At 43.4% G+C, this 10,830-nt stretch overlaps 1 protein-coding gene across 1 annotated transcript; it reads right to left on the bottom strand.

Moving 5' to 3' along the window:
• Positions 1-3,183: 3,183 nt before the first annotated feature.
• On the bottom strand, positions 3,184-3,876 carry LOC149224979 (uncharacterized). Its single transcript, XM_089388323.1, has one exon. It carries the CDS (start codon positions 3,874-3,876, stop codon positions 3,184-3,186), a length of 693 nt encoding a protein of 230 aa, XP_089244449.1.
• Positions 3,877-10,830: the final 6,954 nt, after the last annotated feature.

Below are 10,830 nucleotides of genomic sequence, written 5' to 3'. Positions count from 1 at the left end.
CAGCCTTCTGTGGGCTCTGTATATGATCTATAATATCAGTATATAACCCGAAACATCACGCAGGATGTTCATTTATGGTTGTTCTATTTATATGCACATATTGCCACGCAAGGCTCTATTAGAAAAGATTATTTCCACTGTATACAAAAATTGTTCAAAGATAACAAAAATTTTGTCAGATATTGCAGCTCATGGGCTAACCGCCCTATGGTAATGTGGGTCTATATAAGGTCGATGATAGTATTGATATGCATTTGACCCGCGCTACTCCTAGATCATCCACTCTCCTTGGGGGAGTGTCGTGGCCTCCTTGGAAAGTTGGTCAGCACTGTTGTTGTGTTCCCTGTAGATATGATTGCAAGTGATGTCAATAAAATGTGCCTTCAATATATTTATTTCATCCAATATGTTACTGAGTGTATGTGTGTGGCAGACAGTAATATTGTTGAACCAATCTATGATGATCTTCAAATCTCCGAAAATATGAATGTTCATGCAATTATGTCCCAATGAAAAATGCATGAGATGGCGAAGAGTGATGAGTTTAGCGAAATTATTTGAGCCAATCCCCAAACCCATCCGGACTTTATAGAAGTGTTGTTCGCTAATGTATAAGATAAATCCACCCTCGTACCCCTGCTGCTGGGCAGCAGCATCAAAAAAGGCCCAAGGGGTACGCTTATCAATATGCAAAGGGTCGTGGGGTCTTTGAGTGCGTGGTTGGGGAGGCTCAGGAATATCATTATAAGCCGATATAATAAGAGCAGATAGATGCGGCCAGCTCACAGGTTTATCATCAAATATAGTCCGGTTCCGAGCCAACCAGAGGTACCAGCTGATAATAATGGGGAGGCTCTATAGTTTAGTTCCTTTGTGTCGGTTATACCATGATTCCCAAGCTCTGTTAATATCATCGCCTTCCCAAGAGCCCGAAAAGTGTATAGATGCGGATACAGTTTGCCACAGGTTCATCAAGGCTGTGCAGTTCAGGAACAGGTGATGAATCGATTCTGTTGCGCTTTTACATAGAGTGCACCAGGTAGGCCCGTAGATAGCTCTGTGCATAAGATTTTCACCTGTGGGAACTATACCTTTAAGAATACACCAAAAAAAGAGTTTTGTCCGTGGAGGCACAGTGAGTTTCCATATTGCCTTCCACCAGAATGAGATCAGATCTGGTACCTTATGAGAGATCAACGTTAAATAGCCCGTCTTCGGTGTATATATTCCATTCTCAAATTAATGCCAAATAAGTTCATCCGGTCCCTGTTTGACCCTAATGTGAGATTCTGACAATGCACTTATATAATCAGTCCATTCCTGGTGCCAACGGGGTGGTAGATTGAACTGAAGTGTGGATTTCCAACGTTGTTCAAAAATGGATGTATTGAGTGGATCCGCGATGTCAGCTAGAACTTTGATCTCGAGTGAATTTAGGTGCTGTATGAGAGCCTCGGGTAATAGGTGTCTACCTCCACACCCATTCCATGGGTCTGTACCGATACGAGCCAATGTTCCATCGTTAATTTTCCAAACCAGGTTTTCCCTGATGAGAGGCATGGAGTTTAGAAGTGCTTTCCATACAGATGAGATGCCGGATTTGGGCCAATTTGGAAGCCAGATCCAATCCATTATGTGCAGAGGCCAAATATATTTGTGGTATGTGATGCTAGTCCAGAGGTTATGACTATGAGTAATGTCCAACCCATTTTTGCTACAAGAGCCTATGCAAATGAGGGCAGGTCTTTTAATCCCCATCCTCCCCATTTTTTGGGCAGCGCTATCTTCTTCCATCCCACCCATGCAAATATCCGTTGTCCTGGTTCCCATTCCAAAGATATATGTTGCATAATTGGTGTAACCGTGCCAAGATGTTTCTCGGAATCCATGCAAGAGCCATCCAAAAGACCGGTGTTGCCTCCAGAACAGATTTAACCAATACAAGTCTACCAGCTCTGGATAGGTATCGGTGACTCCATATGTTGAGCCGCTTTTCCAGTTTTGAGATGAGCCAAATCCAGTCGGCTATCTTTTGGCTGACAGGCTTGATTCAGAAACCTAAATACTTATGACCATGATCTAAGGGACTAATGCAGAATGGAAATAGCTGTCGAGCGAATTGAGACTCATGGATAGAAGTTCTGGAAAGAATGATTGATGATTTTGAATGATTTGCAAGCATCCCAGTGGCAGATGAAAAAAGGGTGAAGATTTTTGAGAATGTACGAGAATCCCTAATGCTGCCATCAAGGAAAATCATGACATCGTCCACAAATAGAAGATGGGTGAGAAAGAAGTCATCAGATATTTTGAGTCCACAAAGATCCCCATCTCTCTTAGCTGAAGCAATCAATCGACTTAGACCATCCATGACAATCAAGAAAAGAAGGGGAGATAGAGGGCAACCCTGTCTAAGACCTCGTTCAGAGTGAAAAAACTGAGATGCCGACCCATTGATCAGAACACTGAAGGTGGGGGTGGTGATGAAATTGTTGGGGAAGCCCAGATGGATGACGAGCATCTTGATGTAGAGCCAGCTGACACCGTCAAAGGCCTTATCCAAATCGATCTTTAGGATAATGGCCTTATGGTGTCTGGTCCAAATGGTGTGAAGGGCTTCTTGTGCCGAACCGATGGCTTCATGGATCTGACGATGTTCAAGGAAAGAAAATTGTTGAGGGGCAATATGACAGGACAGGATGGGATGGAGACGATTTGCAATGATCTTGGAGATGATCTTATAGAGCACATTGCACAGAGAAATGGGGCGGTAATCATCAAAGGAGGAAGGGGAGTCCGATTTGGGAATAAGGGCTATGAATGTCGAATTGATGGCATTGTAAAGTGACCCAGATACCCTGCATTCCTCCACAACCCTTAGTAAATCATGGCTGAGAAGTTCATAGAATGCAATGTAGAATTCAATGGTCCAACCGTCCGAGCCCGGGCTTTTTTCCTTTTTGAACCATTTTAAGGTGCCCTCAAGTTCCCCAGGTGTCACTGGATCATATAATGCCTCCGCCTCATCCTCATTTACAAACCTGGGGAAGTGTCCAGCAATGTTGATAATATCAGCAATAGTCAAGCCAGGAGGTTGTTTGTAGAGGTTCCTGAAGTGAGAAGATCCCAGGTGTGAGAGCTTGTTGAAGGAGTCTGCCACTCCACCCTATGGCAATGGGATATTCAGCTGGTATTTTTGACCTTTCTACCTTTTGCATAGTTATGGAAGAACCGAGCGTTGTCATCTCCTGCTTTTAGCCAAATGGCTCTGCTACGAAGACGAATGGATTCCTCTCTGTCTTTTAAAATCTTTGACTTCTGGTTTTCTAGATCCACCAGGTGGGATTTGTCCTCAACTATGGAAAACCCTAAGCCTCGTTCATCCAATAATGAGGAGAGTTCTGATTCAATGCGCAGAAGGGCTGAGTTTTCCTTTTGGTGTTTATCTCTTGCCCATTTGATAGAGAGGTGCTTGAGCTGAGATAGGTTAGAGTAGAAACCTTTTGCCAAGGATTCTGACCTATCAATCGGGTTTGAAGTCCAAAATTCCTTAACCATATTGATATATGAAGGATCCTGAAGCCAACCATGATTAAACTTGAATGGGGCTTTTGGCTTTTTGTGAGGTCCCAAGATCTCCAGGTATATAGGGTAGTGATCCGAAATGCCTCCTGTGCCAACCCATTGTTTGTAGAAATGCAGCTGTTGAATAAGGGGACCTTTCATGATAAATCTGTCTAGTCTGCGGGCAAGTGCAGCTTCTCCAATTCTTCTGTTCCTCCAAGTAGGGAGTGGTTTGTGCATAGGAACATCAATCAGGTTATGTCTCTCCAGAAGGTCAGTCATATAACCTGTGATCGATTCTACCTGAGCCATGGATCCCCAAGATTCGCCATATCCCAGGGAGAAATTTAAGTCACCCCCAATAATGATGTTGTCAGCAGAGAAGATGGATAGTCCCAACAAATGATGCCAAAAGTTCTCCCTTTGTTGACAGGGGTCGTAGATGTTAATAACCCTAAGGCTGTACCCTAGGTCGGCCAAGAAGAGGTCTATGCCCATAAACCCCTGTCCTCCCCAGGTAGCTTGAGCTTTGATGGTTGATGGATTGTAGCCTATCGCGAGGCCCCCCGATCTACCAGTAGAATCCATAGCCAAAAACTTCCATCCCGGGATAATAGAGGATAAAGAAACAGAGATAGGGTCTGCCAGTCCGAGGGTTTCTTGGAGGAGAATGATGTCTACAGGAACAGTCTCGAATAGTCTACGCAGAGCTAGCTTCTTGGAGGCACTAGCCAAGCCTCTGCAATTAAAGGAAAGGCACTTCATGGAGGGATATTTCCAGGGGTGTTCGCTGCTCTAAGAAACCCGTCAATAGTGGATTGGCGACCAGAGGCCACCTCCACTCCAGCACGCCTGATGGCTATAGACACAAATGATTTTCTCCCTCGGGCAATCAAGGGAGTCGACCCGGAAGTTACAAGACCCAAACCAGCAATTTTTAAATGGGATCCATGGGGATGATTGCGAGGGCGGAGATTATACTGATGCTTTGACCCCCGAGATGAGGATGGAGATGAGGAGGGTGAGGGAAGAGAATGCAAGGAGGGAGCCAATGGAGCATAGACAGAGGAAGTGGGTAAATTGAAATATGAAACAGACATGGATGGAATATGCAATGAGGAGCAAGGAGAAATACAAGATAAAGGAGGAGAGAGAGATGTACCCGAAGCAATGGCAGCCTCAGCAGCAGCCCGAGATCTGGTGACCGATGGTGAGAGAGTTCTGCGAACGACGCCTGATACATTTGGAGGATTGTTGATGGAAGGTCCTGGCGCCGGTGTACGCAGGGTGGCCGGCGAGATAGTCCTCGAAGGTACATTTGATGGCGCAGGTGTATCCTTCGATTTCTTGTTGAGGGGGCAGTCCTTGAATATATGCCCCACCTTGTGGCGGCGGCGACATCGAAATGGAACCCCTTCATAGTCAAATATCTGCACTCTTGTAAATTTACCCCAGTGCAGGGTAATCTTCTCCTCCAATCCTTCACGAGTATCCAAGTATACCAAGATGCGCGCGAGGGTTCTGTTTCTTGACTCTACGAAGGTTCGATCGTGGTCAAGATATGACCCCAGAGCATTTCCAATGCGAATGAAAACCTCCTCACACCAGTACTATAGAGGGAGCCCAGGCAGACAAACCCACAGTGGACCAGCCCCAATTTGTTCTCTCTCCGGATCAAAAAGAGGGCTCCATCTCTTTAACAGAATCGGCGCCATCTCAATGTGCCAATATCTAGCGAGCACCAAGTCTGTATAGTTCTCCTTTGCGAAGTGTAGGGCAAACCAGCCTCTAGGTAAACTTGCACCTGAGGTAATTCCTTGAGGACCCCTCACCAGATTTCCTTTACCCATTGGGTGAGCCGGGTCGCCGAGTACGCCCTCCCACGGACATGTCCAACAAGAATGGTGCTCACCATGATAGCTGCTTCCCTGATAGCAGAGGTATCTCCAAAACGAATCGAGATATCCTTTGAGGTCGCTTTAACACACTTAGTTCTTTTCTTCCCAGTACGCGGTGCAGATGGGTGATCCACTAGTGGATCCGGGGTGCCTTCCAAATGGATTGATTTTGCAGGTCGAACCCTAACTGCCGGAGTCTCAAAACAACCCGAAGGCGAGTGAAGGGAAGCTGGAGGGTTTGCGGCTGTCGAAAGAGGAGGACCCGTAGATGTCGCGGCGAGGAAGGTAGAATTGTGCGGATGCGGATCAAAAGAGGGCGACGGAGGGATAATGGACGACAGGAAGTGAAGGGTCCCAGGAGACAGAGGGGGAAGATCCAAAGCAGGGGAACCCCGGGGGGGAATTTCCGGCAGAGTGATGAGCAGAGCGATGATCCGACAGGGTTACCACCGGAAAGGAAATAAGCGGCGAAGGGTTCGATGGACGGCTAGGGCCGGCTTCAGCAGATGAAAAATTAGGGCACCCAAATATAACCTGTTCAGGGTGCGAATCTTCTGTATAATCAACCTCCTCCTCCATTTCCATTGATTCACCCAATATAGCTGAAGACATCCTGAAAGCGACAGATGGACCTGAAAAAACGGGCCGGATAACAGCTAACAGGCAGTTACAGGTTCGCGGGCAGAGTGGTAACAGGTTGCAGTGAGGGGGTTAACTAAAACCCTTACGGTCTACCGCGGAGCGCTCCATCTCTCCCTATCTTCCTAGATCTCTAGTTGTGTGAGGGAGAAGTGTCTTGTGTTAAATTCTATTTGAATCGTTATGCAACAGTTATCCCTTAAATTAAGGAGATTATCCCTTAATTAAGGAGAAAAGATTGAGTTATATTTGAGTTGTAATTAGTTAACCCAATTTACTGAGTTAAGTCCAGTTAAATTAGTTCCAAACTATTTGAGGAACAAATTGTGAGTTATCAGTTAGTTGATGCATGCATGCACTCAACCAGTGTACTCCAGATAACTGAAGATTCCCTCATCAGAAACTCATGCATGTCTATTCTGAGAAAGACCTAGTTGAGCTAAATGTCAAGGACAATGTACTATCAGTTGCATGTGTTTTCCTATAAAGGAAACTCATGCATGCAGTCAAGGTAAGGTTCCTTGAGGATTGCACAGTTCATATAGGGTGTGAGATCAGTGTGTGAGATCAGTTTTCCACTTGGTTGGAGAAGATCATCCCAGAGGAACTGCGCAAGGAAATAGGAGCTTGGAGGGCATAGAGGAAGGCTTGTGAGAAGCTTTGATTGCCTGTGAGCATCCAGCAGGATTGTATTGAGAGTTGGCTAGCTGTGAGAGTTAAGGCTTTGTATAATTCTAATGTATTTCCACCTTGTCTAATAATATAGATAGTGGAGTTTTTAGCTGAGTATTTCCCCAAAGTATTTTCATGTGTCTTGGATGATTGATTCTTCTTCTTCTGGTTATATGTGTTCAGCTCGATCTTGCTCTATCTTTAAGCTTCTACAAATTGATAGTAGAAGTAGATTATAGTATTTTGCTTTGGTTATATTGCATTATCAGGTTAATCTATAGTCAGATTTTCTACGTGGTCTTAGAGCGAGATTTGTAGAGAATTTGCAGAATTTCTACATGGTATCGGAGCCTAGTTTATCGGAGCTATGAACAATATACGCAGAAGAGAATTCAAAGTTTGAAGTTTGGGGTTGCAGTTGAAAATTGAATTCATATCATACTTCAATTGAGATGGGACATTATGTGCCTAATTGCCCATCGAAGAAGTCCAAGAAGGGATCCTCGGAAGGATCGGAAGGTGAGGCATTAGCCTCTCAGTTCGAAATGGACTTTACCCTCATCACAGGCATGGTGTCATTGATGATAGGTTGTGTTTGGTATCTTGACAGTGGAGCCTCATTCCACATGACCGACGATAAAAGTTTATTTAGTACCTTGGAGGAGAAAGACCTCAAGATGCACGAGATGGGTGACGACGGAAGGTATAGTGTTTCAGGATTGGGCACAGATGCTTTTTAAAGGGAGCATGGACCTCCTATCACCTTAATAGATGTGAAGTATGTGCCTGGACTGAAGAAGAACTTGGTATCGGTCGCGATGTTGAAGGAAAAAGGTTATAATGTTGTCTTCAGTAATGGAAAGGTTTTCCTTAGACACATCACCACAAGACAGGTGAAACAGATCGGTTCATGAGTTAAGAACCTGTATGCTCTTGAGGTTCAAGATGCATGCAAAGCCTTGAGGAGCAAGGCAAATGTTAGAGACTTGGTGGTTGAGAGGGAGAGTAAATTACCTCTCAACATGTAGTCCCAGAAGAAGTCTCAGACAAATTATTGTGGAGGAGCCACAATTGGAGAAGTGGGCAGAGGTATCACATGTAGCCATACCTCCAGGTGTGAGGTGGGGCGATGTGAATTGATAGTCCCAAGAAGGCTAAAATTGGGCAGGGTCCATTGAGAGGTTTATCTCATGGATCGTACCTTGCTACGGGAGCCCATAATAGCGGGAGGAATCAGTGGGATTGATGCAGTCAGAGATCAAAGTGACAGAGGCTAGAGCAGTCAGATACAAAAGAGAGTGGAGAAGGATTGACAATAGTGCAGAAAGGCAGAGTCAACCGAAGCACAAAGTTTTCAGTCGACAGAGGTAATCAGTTAGAGACTTTGATGACAGATGCATCATACTGATTCAGGTTGGATGTTTTTTTTTATTCTGAAGTTGCTAGAGCAACAACACTTGAGAGAAGTGTTGCATGCATAACATTCCAAAAGGTTCACAATCGGGATCGAGTTGAATTCCTTTCTTGTTGAGAGGGAGTGTTGAAAATAGAAACAAGAAATGATAAAAATAGAAGCCAGAAATTCCAATTTTAATTTGTCCTTGAATTAAAATTGTGAATTAAAATCGAATTTAGTCTCATCGGCTACTTGGAAATAATTAATTAATTCATTATGGATTAATTAGTTGGAGAAATTCAAGTTAGAAGTCTTTTTGCAATCATGCAACAATTATCCCTTAAATTAAGGAAATTATCCCTTAATTAAGGAGATAAGATTGAGTTATATTTGAGTTGTAATTAGTTAACTCAGTTTATTGAGTTAAGTCCAGTTAAATTAGATCCAAACTGTTTGAGGAACAAATTGTGAGTTATCAGTCAGTTGATTCATGCATGCACTCAACCAGTGTACTCCAGATAACTGAAGATTCCCTCATCAGAAACTCATGCATGTCTATTCTGAGAAAGACCCAGTTGAGCTAAATGTCAAGGACAATGTACTATCAGTTGCATGTGTTTTCCTATAAAGGAGACTCATGCATGCAGTCAAGGTAAGGTGCCTTGAGGATTGTGCAAGTTCATAAAGGGTGTGAGATCAGTGTGTGAGATCAGTTTTCCACTTGGTTGGAGAAGATCATCCTAGAGGAACTACGCAAGGAAATAGGAGCTTGGAGGGCAGAGAGGAAGGCTTGTGAGAAGCTTTGATTGCCTGTGAGAATCCAGGAGGATTGTACTGAGAGCTGGCTAGCTGTGAGAGCTAAGGCTCTGTATAATTTTATTGTATTTCCACCTTGTATGATAACACAGATAGTGAGGTTTTTAGCTGAGGCTTTCCCCAAAGTCTTTTCATGTGTCCTGGATGATTGATTCTTCTTCTTCTGGTTATATGTGTTCAACTCGATCATGCTCTATCTTTAAGCTTTCGCAAATTGATAGTAGAAGTAGATTATAGTATTTCTCTTTGGTTATATTGCATTATTGGGTTAATCTACAGTCAGATTTTCTACATGGTCTTAGAGTAAGACTTGTAGAGAATTTGCACAATTTCTACACCAATGACTTCTTTAAGTGACCGAGGTTCATCATACGCAATACAATATCTAAATATTAATGGTAATCCACTGACAAATCACTGAACTTTGGCTTTTTCATCCTTAAGATACAGTACATACCTCAACAACTTTAGGAACTTGGTCGTATGCTCCTCATCCGTCATCGACCCCATCTTTAGCTCATATAATTCCTTGGCTTTGTTGTCGTAGTACCTTTCTAACAAAAAATTATTCCTGAAAAGTCTCTTGAATTCATGCCAACTCAATTCCTTTGTCCTAATGTCTCTAACCCACTCCACATCTTCCCACCAGATGTATGTTTTCCTTTTGAGGCTGAAGATAGTTATTATGGCCTTCATGTTTTATGTGTAATCATGCAACTCAAAGAACTTCTTCATATCGAGTAGCCATGCCTTTGCATCCTACGGCTTCTTCAAATCCCCATTAAAGCTAGTTGGATTGTCTTTCTTGAACTCATCTAACAAATATCCCCTGTCACTCCTGCTATAAGGATGATAATGATGATGACCACGGTACCTGTTAGAACCAGAACTAGAATAGAACATGTGTCCATCACCTCTCCTATCCGACGTATCCAAGAACCTTCCATCTCTCTGATCATTTTGTCTCTATCTGACCTGCACCCACCATGAGATCTACTGCCATATGCCCCATTAGTCATATCCTCCTGCTCGTGGCTGATCCTATGCGGTCCCTGTATCTGCAAGTCTGACAAACTCTGAAGGATTATTGCATTAACTTCTACTTGTTTCTCATGTGCCTGAATGATTCTATCATTATCTTCTTTGCAACTTCTTATGTTGCATTAAAACTTCTCAATGTGTCTACTAAGTGAGAAGAGTGTCCACCACCATGTTGCTCATATGATCCATACGGAGAGTCTTGTGAACTGTAGTCTACCATTTTGCTAGTCATGTTTGATCTTCTTCCTGCAAGTATACCATGTCAGCTTAAACCAAAACATAACATAATCAACATACCTCAATATATTTCAGGGGAGGATATCTTGTCTACAAGATCAACCAGATTAGTGCAATACATGTGTAAACATAATCATATCAGTACATAAACATCATTTCAACCATCAACCAATTACCATGCATGACTATACCAACCACATACCATGACCTCATGCATGACAACTATAACCATGTCAATGTATGCATAATGACGTATAGACACTGACATGCATAACAAGTTCATAACCGACATACACTTATGATGACCATATCCAACAACAATGTCAACTTTCACATGGTGACACAACTGCAACAATGATCACCACCATGCATACAAAACAAGCACATAGACCACAAGCATAAATAACACGTATGCAACTGACATGTGTGCATGACCAACACATTTCGCCCATCCATTCCAAGGGGTCAACCATGCTCTGATACCACTCTGTGGTATTAGATACCACCCAAAGAGAATGCAACCATGCTCTAATACCACTCTGTAACACCCTCCTCCCATGTTTACCC

Source organism: Pinus tabuliformis, chromosome Q (assembly GCF_031772625.1).
Source record: "Pinus tabuliformis cultivar Carrire ecotype Pingquan chromosome Q, CPIR1, whole genome shotgun sequence".
NCBI classification, from domain to species: domain Eukaryota; kingdom Viridiplantae; phylum Streptophyta; class Pinopsida; order Pinales; family Pinaceae; genus Pinus; species Pinus tabuliformis.
This window is presented reverse-complemented; position numbering and strand designations above follow the sequence as displayed.

Bases quoted from the DNA above. Each gene is read 5' to 3' on its own strand.
- LOC149224979 (XM_089388323.1), bottom strand. From the start codon at position 3,876: ATGGCTCAGGTAGAATCGATCACAGGTTATATGACTGACCTTCTGGAG.